The 19,350-nt window shown below is 41.4% G+C and overlaps 1 protein-coding gene across 1 annotated transcript in view; it reads left to right on the top strand.

Moving 5' to 3' along the window:
- The first annotated feature begins 4,706 nt into the window (after positions 1-4,706).
- The window catches only part of GALNT15 (polypeptide N-acetylgalactosaminyltransferase 15), a 29,912-nt gene continuing 15,268 nt past the window's right edge, over positions 4,707-19,350 (top strand). The window contains exons 1-4 of the mRNA XM_041466443.1: positions 4,707-4,861; positions 5,803-6,348; positions 11,700-11,866; positions 12,574-12,778. Coding sequence (XP_041322377.1) covers positions 4,836-4,861; positions 5,803-6,348; positions 11,700-11,866; positions 12,574-12,778 — 944 coding nt within the window. The 5' untranslated portion in view covers positions 4,707-4,835. The remainder of the gene's footprint in view (positions 4,862-5,802; positions 6,349-11,699; positions 11,867-12,573; positions 12,779-19,350) is intronic.

Below are 19,350 nucleotides of genomic sequence, written 5' to 3' on the forward strand. Positions count from 1 at the left end.
AAATGTTGTCTTTTCCTCATGATACTCTGTGCCAAATTCCCTGATGAATCCAACCTGTAATACTCAGCAGGTAACTGAAGAACAACTATTTATTATACCAGCTGCACAGAAATACGTAACTATTTAGGAGGAATAAAAAAAGGTAGTTTCCAGCTTAGGTGATGTGGGTGACCATTGCCTTGAAACAGGAGCAATCTGTATGCAACCACAAGTCACTAAGCACTTAAATGTGTAAAGAGATGCCAGAACCATTTAGAGCTTTTTCTCTTCACTAAACACCATTTTAACTAAAATACTTACTATGGGGACAGGGTTTCCATATGAATATTGTGACTTTTAAATGCTGTCTGTATTTAGAGTCTCTGAGAGACACATGCTGTTTATATACCACCTGTATGTGCAGAAAGAAACAGAGTAGACATGAAGTTAAAGCTGCCCACCAGCTGAAGAGTCCTTGGTGCAGAAAAAAGGCTTTGCTGTGGGTACTTTTAGCATCACTCAGGTTTTTTGAGATTTCTGTTTGCAAATGGTTTCATGGCCTGTTCCATGGAAGTAAATTCCAACCACAAATTAAACTGTGCAGGCAGAGATCCCTAGTGGGTACCCATCATGGAGATTTCCTTCTATGACCTTCCATCTGTAGGGGTGAATTTATCTTTGATGTAACACCCACTGGTGTTAATACTACATGAAGGATCAATTTCCCATATGTCATTTGTTTCATTTTTTAAAGCCAAGGAGGCCAGGTCACTGGTCACTCTGAAAGAGTAAACCACATTATTTCCATCTCCACCTGCAATTTAGAGCCAACTATTTAGTCCCACTATCCCTAATGGTGGGTTAGATTTTATGGTCAATGCAGGATGATATTCTAGTGAAGGATATTGGCACTAAAAGAGTCACAACCTGTTCAAAACTGGATTCAGATTACCTTAGGGTGGGTACTGGGGATTAAAGGTATCCAGAACCCTCTCCAGCCTGAAGACATTAATAGTGATTGATTAAGAGGCAGGAGGTGGTGATGGCCTGTGTATTACCCACAGCACTTGAGATGTATCTTTTCTAGGGGGGTTAATGATGATCAGTAGTTCTCATCCCTCGCAGAGAGATGGTAGCTGTGCAGGGCTGTGTTAGAGGCCAGCTTTTAGGCATGGTACACAATACTACCCTTAATGTCCTGAGAGCTACCATTTCTGAGTTAGCCAGAGGCTGGGGTGCAGTAAATCTAGAAGCTGTCCCTCCTCTGATATATATTCCCTTTACTTTCCCTCCTGTGTGCCTGACCTTCATGCCCACAGAACTGCTTTTGAAAAGCAGTGCAAGGGTCCATGGCTTCTACGCTCCATTTTACATGGGACATGATTTATAAGTAGAAATCTTTTAAAATTAAATTTCAGATGCATTTCCTTCACTGACAGGTCAGCAAACATCTTATAAATCACAATTCAAGTGCCAAATTCCCTGCCAGTGATCAACAGATTTTATCAAGCTTTTATAGCCTTCAAAAGCAAGTTCCACAGTACTTGTTCTAACTTATTATTAACTTGCTATTAGAAAATATCATTGAATGAGCAATATTTGCTACAATGACACGCACACAAACCGTCTACAATACCTGCAAATAAATGATATCTTCTTCTGATCTAAAAACACATATTCCTTTTTATATTCTTGGAAGAATGGGGAAAGTTACTTAGTTACAAAAACACCACAAATCCTGTGCACCGTGTAAACGGTCTCATTTTATGCACTGACTTTCTTTACATCTGTGCAAATAAAGCCATTGTTACAAGCACAAAGAGCTGTGGCATACAATACATGCAGCTATGAAACCATGAGTGCTGCTATGTGTTGAGTCTTTAAATGGAAGTGGCACATCTGCTTTTGGCATAGGACTGTAAATCAATCCAAGATGTTTATTAAAGAGTCAGTAACAACCTGTCCACACGCTCTTTCTTCCATCCAGCCTTGGGTTTGTTCTTGCTTTGTTATTTTCCTGGCAGTTAAACGTGGGCTCTGCACACTGAAAGTATGTGGTGTTTCTTCACGTACGGATAACATAACATGTCACGTAATATTGAACAAGTATGTGATGCGGAGTGGCTTGGACAAAAATGCGAGCCAAAATGAGGTGGGGAGGAAAGGGTAAGTACAAACAGCTACAGAACAGTGACTGAAAGGTTTGTTACCATGCAATAAGGCAACTGTGTTTCCTAATACCTTTTAAATTAATGAGACCTAGATTTGATTTCATGTTCCAGCTCTTGGCAATTAATGAACAATATTTGCAATAGTGAAGGATGATGAATATTTTCTTAGGGAAGTCAATAACTGACTCAGCATTTGCTGAAGGTATTTATACCACTGGATATTCTACCACTGGGTCTACTTGAGCAGGCCTGGTAGGAGTACAAGCCTTTCAGCTCTTGCATGGGTTGACCAGCAGGAAAATCAACATAATATTGGCACTGGCCAATACTGACACTGCAAACTGGCCCTTTTTGTGAGCAATCGATGCTGTATTTGGCACAACCTGTAACATGTTCCTTTCCCACGGACTGAGGAGCTCTAGGGTTTGCTGTAGAACAGCAGTCCAAGGACAACAGTACCTTTTGTGGGCAGCCTCGTTGTGGGCTACCTGCACGTAGCATCACTTAAGACTGGACCTCAGCATGAAGGCAATGGCTCTGGGTCTGAGGGTAGAGCCTCGGCCATGCAGTCCTCCTTCCCCTTCCATCAAAGGATGCACAAGAAGGCATCCTAGGAGAGGGAATCATCCACAGCTAGGCAGGAGGAGCAACCCATTCTGTGTCCTAGCGAAGGGCCTACTTTGTAGTATGTCTGAGTAACCAGAAGTAGAAAGAAAAATACGATGGATGTTGAATTCTTGACTTCCATGTGGGGAGATCATAACAGTGATGCTGTTCTTCAAATGCATTGAAGGAAACAAGACATGTCCTGTCAAATACAAAGGGAGGCTTATCCATTGGAAAGGCAATATCTCTTTCATATGATGGCAGTGGAAAATCACTGTTTTAAGAGATAAGATTGAAAAACAGATGGTTTGATGGGAAATGGTTCAGAAAGGCTTGTTATGCAGAAGCGGGAATAGAGTCTGCTGGAAGTGTGCCACCCAGTGTTTTATACTTGCACATTTAATTGACTAGACTGAACAAACATCTTCTGTAATTGTTCATTTCTTCTTTGTTAAAATGCTCAGGATATATTAAAAGCCTGGATTCCATATGCATGTTTCAGTGATAATGTTACCTATCAGCTCTGTCCCAAAAGCATCTAAGATTGCTGTAAATTTGTTAATTGGATGTCTTTTCATCTGTAGCTGAAATTCAGCTGCATGAGTGACCCAGGCAGATTTGCTCAGCAATACAGAACATACCAGAACAGAATTTATACAGTGATTTCTACTGCAGGCTAGAATTACCTTGATCAGACTTGTTACAGCATCTTGTTAAAATATTTTAGCCAGGGAAAAAAAAAATTAAATTAAATCAAAATACTCAGGTAGCCCAGAAAAGTTAAAAAAGGAAAAGAGAAAGTAATGTTTTCTCCCATTTATTCCACCCACTCTTAAGTTTCTCCTTTTAATTTAATTTTATTTGATTCCATATGCCTGATAACGGGACTTTTGTGGAACCGAACCTTTTGCAAGTCACTGTGCCAGCTTTTTGGAGAACATCTCGGACAGGTCTCTTCATTTCCATTTCATTTTGTCTTTCTATGGCTGAAACATTGTTATTTAAATGAGTGCTTTTGAGCTCTGATTTTTTTAATGCAAATGTGTGCTGCTTCCCTATTGAATTGAAACCATCAATACTTCTTTTTCCCTATGAAAAGCAGGACAAAAAGTCATATTCTCAGGGCTGAAGGTGAGTTGGGATGTTACTTTTGTGTGACTTTAAGCCAAAAACGGGAGATATATGCAATGGTGAAGTATCAAAATATTGGCTCAATCGTCCTTCTCTCCAAGATATGATTAAAGCAGTTCTGTATATTTTAAAGAACAGCTGATGTAGGGAAGGTGCCAACACACAGAAGACCAGTCACACTCCCCCAAGGCATTCTGTATAAGCAGCTTAGGGGAGTGCACACAGAAGTGAGACATTACGTGCCTCCAGCAATCTTATGGTGCTCCATACCATCCTTGCTTTTGAAAGTTGTGATGCATTTTAATTAGAAAGTAGGTGTGCTCTCATTTCTAATTTTTTGGAAGCTGTATACCAGGAACCATAGTCTGAACTTACAGGATATCTTAGAGGGAATAGCAAAGAAGGTAAAAAATAACAGATCCTTGGCTTGCTTTAGAATATGCTGTATGCTTGTCTTCAGGCTATCCTTTTAGCTATAATGTCTAGAAACACAGGGCTTTTTTTAAAATCTGTGAATGTGGAAGTTCTCCAGTAACCAAACGCCTCCTGGAGCAGGAGCTTTCTGCTCATCAAATATTGCATGATATGAAAAATATCACATCCCATGCCCCCAGCATCAAAAGGGTTGGCAACACCTGAGCTGCATCCATCCCTGGTCTCTGCCTGCCAGACCAAGAGGCATGTGATACTGAAGCACATGGATTGTCTCACCACTTCTCCCATTGGACAAGCACTCATCTTGCAGCAAAAAATGCCACAGTCCATGCCCAGCAGCACCCATGCCAGCAGTATGAGCAAACAGACCTGAGACTGAGCTCTCATTTTAATCACAGAAGTTGTTTTCTCTCAGTGTCAGTGGTTGTTGTTCCAGCCCAGGCTTTTATATATGTTATTCCTGGACTAACGAAAACTTGAAGTGCTGCTTGCCCTGCAATACCAAATTTATGGATGAGGAGACAACTTCAGCTTGCCAGGTGATAATTTGGCACCCTTATGTCAGTGTTAAAATCCCTACAGCTGTAAATATTTATTTGATTGGAATATACTCCAGCTAACACATTATGATATGAATAAATCTAACCTTAAATAAAACATCTGCTCTCCATCTTTTATTCAGTTTATAAAATTCTTGATTCTTGCTCTGTGCATTCTCAGCTTAATACAGCTATTCCAACATACAGCAATCTGTGGTGTGCCTTGATTTCTTTTCTAATACAACATTCTGCTTCTTGTATTTCACCTCTTATAGCATTTGCAAAGTTTTGATTTGACAGGACAAGCACAGTGAGGGCATTAGGACCAAGAGAAAGACGCACACATTGCTCTGTATTATGTCTGGCAAAGTGCTTCCTGACTGAGTGCCGTAGTTATGTGTGAAACAAAGTCAGGGACCGACTACTCCTCATCTGTTGATCACAGTTAACTTGAAGCCTCTGCACGGGGGAGAGCTGTCAGATCTGCTTTCAGAGATACACTGCTTCAATCCAGGCAGCAATTGGAAACTTTGAAGAAGCAGGATCTACCCAGGAAAGAAACTATGAGAAACGGGATTTTTTTCAACTTAGAATTTTAAAAGGGGGGAAAAAAATCAAAGCATTAGCTACTCTTTCAATCAGCAAAGCATGCACTTTCCTAACTAAGCTGAGACTCCGTATAATAAAGGATCTACTTTATCTCACTGGATCCATGCTACATTTTACTACAGTAAGTACAATATTAATAGGAATGTTATAATTTTTTTTTTCTGTAAATAGAGAGGAAAGCATGAAATGGCATCAGTGAAATGTGAAGGGAGCAAAAAAATCCTCTTGGCAGATAGTGAAAACCAGGGCTTTTGTGCAACCCAAGGACTGAAATCTGAGGAAGATTCAAGTGATATTTAACATGACCATCTGTATAATTTTGTCACCAACAGTATGTTCTTGAGGAAGAAGTGCAGATATGGATCACGTAAGCTGCAGTTTCTCTTGTTGTTTCTGATGCTGGGGTTTTTGCTACTGATGGTTACAATGCTGAATCCACCACCCAGCAACCAGAGCAAGGAAGGGACTTTCCAGCCTGTGGAGTTCAACCCCCGGGAAGGGTATCAGATGGATTTTGTGGAGACCCAAGAGATGCTGGAAACCCAGGAGGAGAGCCAGCAGTACTACCCTTTGGATGGTCTATCGCCTTTCATCTCCCTGCGGGAGGATGAGTTGATCATGGCCGTCGTGTCGCCCACCGGCAAACGGAACCACAGCAAGGCCAGGAAGGGCTATCGCGTGGTGAAGCAGCAGAGCCGGCGGCCGGAGGGGAGGGCAGAGGGGGGCCCCGAGTCCCCGCCGCTGTCCCTTCCCCTGCAGGAAGGGCAAGGGGCTGCTGCGGGGGAGCGGCCGCTCGGCCTGGAAACGCACGGCTTTAACGAGGTGCTCAGCGAGCGGATCGCGCTGCGCCGGGACCTGCCTGAGGTACGACACCCGTTGTAAGTAAAACACCCTATTTCACTTCTGGGGGGAAATCTGCCTCCTTCCCCGCCGCCGCGTCCCCCCGAGCCTCTCCTCCTGCAAACCCCGCACCTCTCCTCCTCTAGACCTCGCGTCTTTCCTATCGAACTCCCCGTCCGAGTCGGGCGCTCCGCTCCTCAGACCAGGGACGCTCCCAAACCGCTTCGGGAGGTGGTTCAAGCCCTCAGGAGTCGGCGGGCGGCAAAGGTGGAGGGGGGCACGGTGCGGGAGGGGCAGCTGGGGCTCGCTGGGCGAGCGGAGCAGAGGCGCGGAGCGCAGCGCCCGTGGGGCGGTGTGAGCGCTGCCGCGGCGCCCCCGCACCCCCGGCCCGGCCCGGCCCCGCTCCGGCTCCGCCGCGCCCTGAGGCCGAGCGGGCGGCAGCGCCCCCTACCGGCGCCCGCGTCACGGCAGGTGCCGGGGGCGGCAGGGCAGGGAGCGCCCCGGGCCGCGCCCTTCTCTGTCCGTCTGTCCGTCCGTCTGTGCGTCCGGCTGCTGGGCTGCAGAGGGGGAGGGAACCCGACCCGGACTGACGAGCAGGAGAGGCGGCTTCCCTCCTCCGCCAAGCCCCGTCTCAGCCCACCTGCCAGAGCTATGGGGTATTACCAAGTGGTGAATGAATGAAGAGTTGGGGCTTTCAGCCCTTCCAGAACAAAAGTGACCCGATGGTCACTCATAAAAGTGGAACCGACTCTGCGCTGGTGTGGCCTCACTTTAAATATCGTGTGCAGTTTTGGGCACCACAATATAAGAAAGATATAAAGCTATAGAGGAGGACAGCAAAGGTGGCGGTGGGTCTGGAGGAGAAGCCGTGTGAAGAGCGGCTGTGGTCCCTTGGTTTGCTCAGCCTGGAGAAGAGGAGACTGAGGGGAGACCTCATTGCTGTCTACAGGTTCCTCACAAGGGGAGGAGGAGGGGCAGACACTGATCTCTTCCCTGTGGTGACCAGTGACAGGACCCGAGGGAATGCCTGAATTTGTGTCAGGGGAGGTTAAGGCTGAATATAAGGAGAAGATTCTTCACCCAGAGGGTGGCTGGGCACTGGAACAGCTCCCCAGGGAAGTGGTCACAGCACCAAGCCTGACAGTTCAAGGAGAATTTGGACAATGCTCTCAGGCAAATGGCGTGGCCCTTAGGGTGTCCTGGGCAGGGCCAGGAGTTGGACTCAATGATCTTTATGGGTCCTTCCAACTCAGAACATCCTGTGATTCTGTGGCAAGTATTGAAAGGAAACTCCCGGGAGGAAGGAAGGTGGAAATTGTATGTCAGACAAGCTCTGCCACCACCACCATACCTGGCAGCTGTGAAAAAAATGTTGCATTTGAAGCCCTAGGTGTTACGTTTGAAGTCTGGAGACTTGAGAGCCAGTTGCCCCAGCAGCCCAGGAGGAGCTGCTCATCACACTTCTTAAAAAGGATCTGAGGTGTATCTACTATCAAGCTGCCCCAGGGAAAGTTCAGGTTGGACATTAGGAGGAATTTCTTCAAAGAAAGGGCAATTAAACATTGGGTCCAGGGAGGTGTGGAGTCACTGAACATGGAAGTGTTTAAGGAAAGACTGGACATGGCACATAGTGCTGTGGCCTCCTTGAGAAGGTGATGATCAGTCAAAGACTGGACTTGATGATCTCAGAGGTCTTTTCCAACCTAATTGATTCTATGATATGCTTCCCTTCCCAGAGGGAGGGCAAGGGATGTGAGTGGTGTCTTGTCTCCTGTAACAAAAACAATTGTAGTTTTCTCCCAGGACACGGTGGAAAGACGTACTGGAAAACATTTTAAATCAGACCCAGAATATTTTTTTTTTCTAGTGTTCATTTTCACGCGTTTAAAGACAGCTCCAATTTAAGGGTACAGTCTCAAAGAAAGATAAATGAAAGAGTGTTTTCTGTACTTATTGACTAGCTTCAGTGTTAATTTGGTTAACTCCATTAAATAATGACATGCTGATATTATTTCAGTTATTTTTTGGCATGCTTCACTGCTAACTCTTTGAACTGTGTAATGTTCAAAGGAGGAATGACTACCCTGGTTTACTGTCTTTGGTGGAAAGCCAAAAACTAGTTTTACTTTGGCAGCTGAAGGGCCATCCCACAAGATACAGCTTTAGTTAATACTGATCTTGGTAGCATTTAAACCATGGTCTCAGAGCTCCTGGGTGGATTTTGCTGTCTCACTAGTTACAGCCTAAAGTGTTCTCAACACCACAACTTACAGAGTCCAGAAACCCCCACAATGATGATTTTTAGGTGTAGTTTACTCTAGGGGCCTGGCTCTCAACTGTGTCAGTCCAGTTTTACAGGAGCGTAAGAAGAGAGCAAACCAGAATCAGATTGTCTGTGTCTCTGTTCAGTTTGCATCATGTTGCTCATCACAATGTCTGTTATTATTTAATTAGAGAGAAGCCAGCCAGTTAGATATGTTCCAGTGAGTTACCACCATGGACTCAGTCTCCCTCATGTCACTTGATATTGGATGGCAAATACTTCACATAAGAAGTGGCCCATCCTCTGAGGTACTTTCATCCCTCAAAATGCTTTCTGCTGATATCATTTGCTCCAGCTGGGACTGACACTCTCCTGAATCAAGGGACACCTGAATCAAGCCTGCCATTGTGACTTTTATGATGGGGGTGCTGCCCAAAAGAAAGATCTATTTTCCTCTCTTGGGTTTGAGTGTCAAATGGCAAAAGAAACTCACCAGGTATCTACAAAAGTCTTAAGTTTCATTACCAAAGTATAGCTTCCTCTGGAGTGCTGTTTGGAGCTGAATCTCAATTGAATAATTTCCTGAAGGTGAGTGGGAGTCCCTGTCAGCTCTGCCTTTGCCCTGTCAGAATTGCTCTCTGTTCATTGCTGCATGTGACAATTCCTTGTTTTTCACAAATTAGATTAAATCACTATGTCTCATATCAGTCACAGCCCTGACTCTTTGAAATGCCAATTTATGATAGACAGGCTATGAAACTGCTCCAAATTACAGGGAAGATATTTTTGTATACCAGTACCCTAGTGCATTTTTGTGAAGATTAGATGTCTATATTGCAAGTCTTTGCCAATCTCCATGGCAACTAAGCACTCGCCACCAAGGTTATGTGTTCAAGTACCGTTATTTTCAATTCTTTTCCAATTAAGATTTCACAACGGCCTTATTTTCTTGTTATAACCACAGTGCTAGCAGCTAGGTGCTAATAGCTATAGAATGTTTCTGGTTAGAAGCTGCCTGGTAGTAAAAGGACTGCAGATCTTCACTTTTTTAATTATTTCTCAATTCTACTGCTTGAAAATACTCACTCCCAAGTCATGAGAGTATTCTTTTCTTGATACTGCTGAAAATGGAAACAATCACCTTATATGAAATTGTGAAGTAACAGTGTTGTTGATTACACAAAATTAGTAAATCAAGGATAATATAGATTAATTACAGTGTAAAAATCATCAAGAAAATTTTCCTTTCTATGCAAAAAAGTGAAATATTGAAAAATACAATAAATTATTAAGATTGTGCTAATTTTAAATATATATTCCCAGAAGTGCATCTGTAGTAACCATTTATGTGTATTCATCATTAAATCATTCAGACTATGAAATCTCTTAAGTGATTAGCAGCTTTGTGTCTGGATAGTGTCTAGCAGCATAGAACCTCAGTCCATGAACGAAAGCACTAAGTAAAACACTAATAAACAGAAACACTAAAATTATATCCTTTACATGAATTTCTGCTGAGTAGCCAATTGTTTAACAACCACTGTAAAACCTGTATAATTATTTGCTTGGCAATACAAAAATGCTGAAATAACAATGGGCTACATTCAGCCAATTGTGTAATTCCTTGAAGAAATTCTTGCTGGTGGAGATTAAATGAGTTAGGACACTGAATGACTGTTATTTGTGAAATAAAAAGATTTTTAAAATGTGCTTTCTAATGTCAGCAAAGCAGTACATAGACATAGTCTTTGCATATCTACAATGGGAATTTGAAGGCATTTTCTGGAAAATGTGCACCCTCACACCAGAATAGATGGTTTTCATATGCAGTCTCTGTGAGGACAAATGGGAAGTGTTTGTCATCTTTAAATGACACACATAACCTTTGAGTTATTGTGGTGGTTTAACACCAGCTGGGAAATAAACTTCCTCCTGTCCCCCTCTGGTGAGGGAGGGACAAAGGAGAGAGACTATGGGTTGAGATAACAATTTACTGAAAGCAAATGGCAATGGAGTAAGAAACACACAGTGACAGCAGCAATGCTAATAACAAAAGTATATAAAATGAGAAGGTGCTTTACACACAAAAGGTATTCACCACCTTGACTTAGCTCTGCATGGCCACTGACACAAAGACAAGATGCCAGGGGATCCTTGTGACTCGGCAATGACAGTGGTTATTCCAGAGACAAAGACAAGATGCCAGGGGGATGTTCCTGTGGCTTGACAGTGTAACACAGTTTTTCCTGAGACCAAGAAAAGATGGTGGGCCCTGTCCTTACCCAGTGCCATGTGGCCTCCTGAGACAAAGCCAAGATGGCAGACTCTCCCTGCAGGCACTGTTCCCCAAGCCCAAGACAATGAAAACTAATGATGGAACAAACCCTCAAGACTGGATTGTCCACTTTGCACCATGCCACCCACTTCCAGATGGCTCTGCTGGTTCGATTGCACACTGACTCCCAGCTGGAGTCTCATTCAGCAGTGATTTATTTTCATTGGCAAAGCAACCTGTACAAACTTTACAGTGAAAATACATTTTCTTTCTTAAATGTATCTATGCTTGTAATCATGGCCCATATAAAGATCTATGTCATTGCCATAAAGGACTGAGATGTTGGCTTCATTCACTAGGATCTTGGGGAGGTAATCCACAGGTATACTGATCTATTGTGCAGATGAATTATTTTATTTGTTAGTCTTAATAGTACTGCAGTTGTTTGCTCTTTTCTCTCTTACTTGAGCAAATGTGGAAATTGGTGGAAGCTGACTGACCTGCTTGATCCCTCACTCTGCTCTAATTATCTTCACTTTTTCTTTATGTTCTGGACCATTTCTGTTTGAGCTCTGTTTTTTGAGGCAGACAGAGCAGGAAAAGAAAAACTACCCCAGAACACAGGAACAGTTTCCTCTTTTTGTGTTATAATTTTGATAGTGCTATTCCCATATTTTCACTTCATATTCCAGTTTTGGACACCTTAGTACTTCCTTTTCTTAGAAATGAGTTAAGATCTTAAACTGCTCTCCACCCTTGAATGTTTAGGTGCTGCTTGCAACTTTGCTCTGAGAAAAAATTTAGCCATTTGTTCCAGTGGTTCCAGTGTCTTCCTCATTTCACTCATGCAGGTGCCTACAGCAAAAATATGATTCCAGTCTGCCTACTGCTAGTGTCATCATCTGTTTCCATGATGAAGCCTGGTCTACTCTGCTGAGAACTGTGCACAGCATTATGGATACAGCCCCAAAGGCTTTCCTCAAGGATATCATCCTAGTTGACGATCTCAGCCAGCAAGGTAGCTCCCATTTCTCTGTATGTGAGTTCTTTTTTCCAAAACTTCAGGGAAGAAACTGTCCTCCTCCAAGAAGTGTGTGAGGAGAGGAGAAGGCAAAGAGGACTCTCAGGAAGTGAGCTAAGCACAGCCCAGAGCCCAGGTTTCACTATCCATCCCTAGAATTTAGTGTAGCCGTTCAACTTTGAAACATGTTTCTGTTTTTCCTCCACATCATTTACAACCACTCTGAACTTTCTTCCTTTAAAATAAGATCACAGTATGCAAATCTTAGGATTCCCACTGGACCAGATCTGCTGTCATAATTTCCAGACTTGGATTTTGGCTGAAGCATAGAGTGGAAAAGTCCACATTGCTAAAGTAATCCAAAGTGCTTGGGAAAGCCAAACACCTGTAGTATCTCACTCTCATCTGTGTATTTTATGAGATGATGAGAGCATCCACCTTTTGCTGAAAACAGGAAAGGAGGCTATTAAGATTCCCACAGGAATAGCCTCATAACTTGTGAATCTCAGTTTCCATTAGTCTCTACTTCCCTCTGACATTATGCTGCTGTAGAAATATTTGAAACGTGGCCTACTTGGCCATTTAAAACCAATGCCCCTGAAACATTTTCCCAGCAAGAAGTAGCATATCCTACTACCTGTTTCTTTTCTATAACAGCTTGAATCAAAGCTAAAACATTTCAGTGACTGTTCTGTTTCTGACAGGGCCCCTGAAGTCAGCTCTGAGTGAATACATCTCTAAGCTGGATGGTGTGAAGCTCATCCGGAGCAACAAGAGGCTTGGAGTCATCCGAGGTCGGATGCTGGGAGCCGCACGGGCTACGGGGGATGTGCTCATCTTCATGGATTCCCACTGCGAGTGTCAGAAGGGCTGGCTGGAGCCCCTCCTGGCCAGGCTCTCCAGCAGCCGGTAAATATCCCTGGATATGCTAATTTCTGCTAAAAGGGACATGTTTGGAAAGTGTTGGGTAGTTTTCGTAAGCCTCCCTTGGTTACCTTCATGCTTCTGGTCACATCCCTTTTATTTTCTACCTTATCATCATAGGCATTGCTCTGATGTGTGGGAAGCAGGATAGATCTCAGAGCTGATTACCCTCAATTTACACCCTGTGTAAATTTCAGAATTTGTATCCAGTTAGAGCTTAGAAGCTTTAGAAGGCTTCCTGGTGGTCTGAATTAAAAAGATTTCAGTCTCAACCTGTTTGTAAATCAGCAAACATCCACCAGAGAAAACTACTGCAAGACTCCATTGTTTTTACTTTTTAGCTGTCTCAGTGATGGAGCCAAGAATAAAAGGTTTTGTCCTCCTAAGCCAGTTTGGCTATGTACCAATGTCATCTTTTGGTTGCCATTTCTCTTCCACAGAAAAAGCACAGACTTCCAGGGCAATCTAGGCAGGGCTAGCTAATCACAGGTACTTTCACTGACCTCAAAGTAACAGAGTAAGGTAGAGATTCACATTTCTGAGTATTTAATGTTTAGGGTGGTTCTTGGGCCTGCTTTCTAACGTAGAGCTGAGCTCATCTATGCAGTCCTTTGAAGATATTAAAACCACTGCAAATGTTTCCAGGCTTGCATGCCAGTAAATCTTTTATTAAAGGGACTTTTTTGAAAGAAAAATTTGTACATTAACTTGTCACTTGGGAAAAAAATAATTGCTAGAGAGGGTAAAAAAAAAATCTATAAACTCTTACTAGACTGTTAAATAGTCACACTAAACACCTTCAAAGGCTGTTCCCAGGCACTGGAAGAAGCTGCTTTTATGGCTTATTATGTTTGCTTACAAGAGAATTAATGTGAGCTTTTAGAAATTATTACATCATTTGAATGAAAACATTAAGAATACTGAAAGCAAGAGTAATGCTGCCCTAGAATGTCAGGAATATTCTTTTCAAAAAGGTCCTCCTTGGAAAAGCAGATTTTTTTCTTGCTGACAAATTAGATGGTTTACTATGAATATACTTCATGATTCTTGTGCCTTGAACTATAGTCTGTTTTTGATGTTCAAACAAAACTACTGTGTGTATCAATTGGCCAGTCCTTATTCAAGGGCATTGAAATTGCTGAAATTAAAAGAGTTACAAAAAGTCTCAGAGGAGAGCTATAGTGAAAGGAGAATTACAACTGCAAGAGAGAAGTTAGGACCCCACAACCCCACAATGTTAAAAATTCACTGTCAAAAATTATCCCTCCTGAGGGAATGCAAAGGCTCCAAGTCTGCTGTCATTCACAGATTCTGTAGCACTGTCACCAGGGAGTGAGAAGGGAATTCTCCTTCCTTATAGGGCCCATATGTTCATTCATTACCCCAGGAGAGCAGAATTTAACAGTGAATTAACTAATATCTAATTGGATTAATGAAGCAAAGGTGGAAAACTGGATAATAGTATGGGTTAAGCCATCCCTTTATGTGTGCTGTATCAGTCACTGTGTCTGACCCTGGAAGCTTTGTCACTGCTAGTGAACAGAACCTGTGACATGCTCCATTGAGGAGGGAAGATAAGGTCTAAGGCACCTGGCAGTCACCTTCCCTTACTGTCCCTCTTTCTCCAGCTGAAGAATGGCGACAATTACACTGACCTGATAAAGAAATTAATTCATGACTTTTCATAAATTGCTTGCATGGAGATCACCATGGAAATGTAAAGCATTAGCATAATCAACTTGGCTTCATTTAGCACTTGAGGAACTGTTAAATTGAATCATATCCGCTCCCTGGGACTACCCAAGTGAGGAAAGCACAGGAAGTTGAGAGTGACTGGTGAAATATCCATCTTTCCTCTTCTTAATGTACTGATCAAGCTGTAACTCATGCACATTTGCTGGAGGGACAGGATGGGAGAACAATCAAAACAATCACCTGGAGTGTTTGCTGGCAAGGACCAATGCAGCCTTTCAAAGCTCAAACCTTTGCAGGAACTTAAGGAAGCTGTAGAGTGGTTTTAACTTTAAAAATAGTGATTGAGACTAATTTTCCTGATCCAAGTGTGTCACTGTTATTGTGATCTGTCTTAGAGTGATGCTGAGAGATCCTTGCCCAGACTGAGATTTCACTGTGAGTTGAACATACTCAAAACAAGAGGGAGTCACAGTTTTTAGTAGACTGTAGGATAAATATAAGAAAAGTTATCCCAGTTTTACTGGTATAGAAATATTTATACAGAAATACTTGGCAGACTTGACTTGTTCTAGGTAATGACATTTCATCTCCCTCCCTGATGGCTTTATTCACTAACACAATCTAATTTATTTTTCTGAAAAAAAAGTATTAAGTCATTCCAAAATCTTTGAATATACACTTTTGAGCACCTTGACTGGGACTAGTTCTGTGAACCATGTCTAATAAATTGACTGGGAAGCTGTGCATCAGCTTAGTATATTGCCTGGAGAATGGTTCAGTGGTTTCTAAAGCATTCCTTGACATTTTGATTATTCAAGGATGAATACCGTAGGTACCTGGACAATATTAGAAAACTACATAAGATGTCCCACAGATCATTTCATTTGACAATTGTTTGTGTTCCAGGCTAATTCCAGGTGAGTAGCATGATGCATAACAATGCAGCTGTGCCATTATTACAGTCATCTTTGGAAGGGTTTGCCTCTTCCAGGAGACTGCAGAGCTGCTATTTTGTATTCTGTCCAAAGGCAGGGAAAGGCGGGGGGGGCATATAATGAACTGTGCCATGAAGCCTTAAATATATTGTTCCTTTGATCTAAAAGCAGTGGCCACCGTGCTGAAACAGGATGATTAAAAAAAAAATCCAAAACATATTTCCTTAAAATACTTCATGAAAGCAGAATGAACCTTGATGATATCCTTGACAAGGAATTCCTATAAGAGAGGCCTGGGCACCATAGCTATGGACAGAGGGGTGATTTGCAAAGGGGTGGCTGGACCTTAGAACCTTTCCCCTGCTCCTCATTGCAAGGGCTGTTTCTCTCTGTGCTGGAGCACTGCCTATACCACAGCTCAAATATTAGATTAGGAAACCGAAGTCTGTTACATTATTTAAAAAAGCTTACTTGGTTTCTAAAATTCAAAATGCCTCTACTTAGCACTGTGATTCTAGGTCAGTAATCTTTAATGAAAATGCTGATAAACAGAATAAGAAATTAGCATAGCAGTGAAAAAGGTGTTTCATCATCTGTGTGCTGCCATCAGGATCAAATGGAAGCCTCTGCTTGTAGATACAGGAATAGAATGAGTTCTGTCATTCTATTGTTCAGAAATTTTCAGTGTGGTTCTGATTTTATGGTAATACACAAGAGAGAAAGGAAATATTTTGCACTAAAAATGAACAGCTTCTTCATCTCTTTTATTCTGATTCCCCACTTTTCAGTAGCCCATATCCCAGCTTTTGAGCTACCAAATACATAAGCCATCTGTTTTTTAACTTCTCACAGGCTTGGGGAAGTATGATGTTATCCGTTCAGAGCCCACACAACCCCAGCATCTGAGCATGCAATTCCATGCTCTCCCTGTTTTGAAAGCCTTCCATACACTTTACATGTAACAGCCTACTTCCTGGGATTTCTGTATATCCTTATATATATATATATATCCTTTTATATCCCCCATTTGTCAATAACACCCATTTCAAATTCAGTAAATGTTCTGCATTTACATGTAGGTTATGGAAAGATAAGCTATCTCTTTACAATATTTCATAGTTGATCAGGATCAGAAGTGGCCTATTTTAAAGAAGTTGAGGTAAAGAAAATAAAGACAAGAGTCTACAACCAAAAGCAACTATTACTGCTAAACACAGGAGCAATAAAGATTTAAGCATAATTCATGGCTCAGTTCCCTGAATGTTGAGTGTTAAATGGTGTTAGTTACCTCTACAGATTTTGTTACTCTACATAGAAATTTTAATATTTTAGCAAAAAAGGCAGGTTCAAAAATTAGTTTTTAATAAAGCATTCCCTTAGCACTCTGCTTTGCAGAGATTTGCTTAGTGCTTAGCATATGAATAGCCCACCCATTCGAGTAGACTGCTCCTGTGCCCTAAGTTAATCTGGAGTTAAGGCAGTATTTAAGTAAGGCAGTATTTAAGTAATCCTTTATAACATTCCTTATCACTGCATTTTATCTTCTTATTAACCCTATTTAATTTCAAGTGGTCTGTATTTCTAAGACTTCAGATTACCAGCAAGGTGCTCTCAGTGGAAATGCAGCATTTTGTGGATCCAGCTTGGGTCCTCAGTTACTCACTGAAGTTTTGACTGAGTACAGAAACAGAGAACTGGGACTGCCTGGATTTCTTAGCTATCTAATTTTTGCAGGCTGTGATACATCCTGAAATAGGTTGAGGAATATACATAATTTTCATGGGGTTTTTTTGGGATTTCTTTTTCTCCTTATTTAAAGGAGGATTTAAACAGATTAAAATCTAGTCCCTTCCCAGTAAAACAAAGTATAAATCAATACAAAAGCACTTTCAAAAATGTGTATCCAATAGTTCAAAACTGATACATTAATTAAATCTTCTTCTCCCCATGTTACTTAGTTTAAAATTAGAAAAAAACATAATGTGCATGCTGACTATAAAGGGTCATGGGAAGACATTTCATTTGCAATTGTATTTGGTAAAGAAATCCCAAACCAGGAAATCGTTCTTGTTTGGGTTGCTCTTTTTCATGGAATTGTGACCTTTTGTAATTTGTGTGAGTTCCAAGCATTTGAAATATTCACAGATTAGTCAAACAGTTCAAAGCCTTGCTGCTAGTTGTATTTGAATTTCCTGTTTTTCCCTTTCCTCAGATTCCACAGAGTAAAATTAGCAGTAGTTTGTGTTTCATTTGTTTCAAAGTGCCGAGAAGCTGCTGTTTGCCAGTTACCCAGTTAAAAACAAGAATAGCTAAGAACATCTTCCAATTGCCATCTACTGCACATTTGCATTTAGAACTACACAAATGTCAAACCATCATTGAATATGCAGAAAACAGCTATTTTTTAATCATACCAACAATAAAATGGGTAAAGCACTGCTTGATTAGGATTAAAATTGAATATTGACCAATTTTCACACAAGATAAAGTTACTTGATTCTTCTATTTCAGATCAGAAAGACACTCCCAATATTTAGTTTTAAGAAGGTGTGTTTCTGTTGGTTTCAGCAGAGCTACATCATGACTATACTACACTTACACCAGTTGAAGGTTTAGAATTACTCTTACAAACATACTCTTGAAAATCGTTAATCTTGGCATTCTGAAAAAGCTACACCAGTAGTAACTCTAAAACACAGCTATCAATTTTTATTGTATAATTTTGTGGGAAAGGAGATCAGACTTTATTTTGTTCTGGTTTATGGTTGAATTTAGCCAGGATAGAACATGGCCTATTCCTGCAAGTTATTTTCAATTTAAACACTGTACTTTTCCATGTCATAATTTGCAGATAATTTGGATAATTTCTTGGTCTCCAAACTATCAGAATCCATTATGTCCTTACTGGTATATTTCTTGAATTGAAATCTTAAAGAATCAATGCCCAATAACTAGAACTACTACTGTGGTGCCTACTGATGTGAGCAATTGCACTCATGCCAGAAGCACCACTGGAGTTTGTAGCTTTATAGTGGCAAATTTAAGGTGGATTAAAAAAAATACAGGTTTTAAATAGTTACAATGACTATGTAGTTACAATGTTAAATAGTCACAGTGAACATGTAGGATAGTCTGAAATGTTTGGATCTTCTGATCCAGAATATATCTGAGTGTGTCTGTATTTGCATTGTTTCTATCTGAACTATCCAGGATCAGTTCATGTGGTCTAGTCTGCACGGTCAAGGTGTTCTGAGTAGTTTAGTCTACATTGCCTCTGGCTTCTTCTCAAATACGCCCTCCTGATATTTCCCTCTTGAATCTGAAATCACAAAATAAACTACCCTGGGGTCATTAATTCCTCAGTCTTCTCTGAATGAGAATGGCTAAACCAGTAGCAACAGATAGTGTGGGTTTCAGCAGCAGCAGCAAACTTAGGTGGGAACTATGCAGCTGCATCTACACTCCCAACCAGGCAGTTGTCAGAGATTCTCATACACTGGAGAATGCAGCAGGCTGTAGAAATTATTGTTACAGTGACTTTTCATTTTTGACATTTAGTCATTTAAAATCCATTTAACTTGTCAGAAGGATTTCCCCCAGCATATCAAAGAAAATAAATGCCTGTTTTTGTGAGTCCAGTGGGACACTACCTTTAGGAACTTTTAGAAGCAGGTAGTTTGCTTTGCATGCTGTTAGTGAGTAAAGCTTCCAGTAGAAAGGGCCCTGCTGGCTTCAGTCCTGGGTGGTTTCTCCTGTCATGGATACAAAACTGTATCACAGGGACATCATTAGAAGAATTAGGGAAGGATATCAGCTTTATTATTTTTAGTATTACTTCTTTCCATTTCTTTTTGAGTCCTGGGGAAGGATGTTTTGATGTATTTGCCTACAAATGCTTCATGTAACCATAAAATTTTCTCACCTATT

Source organism: Pyrgilauda ruficollis, unplaced genomic scaffold (genome assembly GCF_017590135.1).
Source record: "Pyrgilauda ruficollis isolate IOZ18807 unplaced genomic scaffold, ASM1759013v1 scaffold2, whole genome shotgun sequence".
In the NCBI taxonomy this organism is placed as follows: domain Eukaryota; kingdom Metazoa; phylum Chordata; class Aves; order Passeriformes; family Passeridae; genus Pyrgilauda; species Pyrgilauda ruficollis.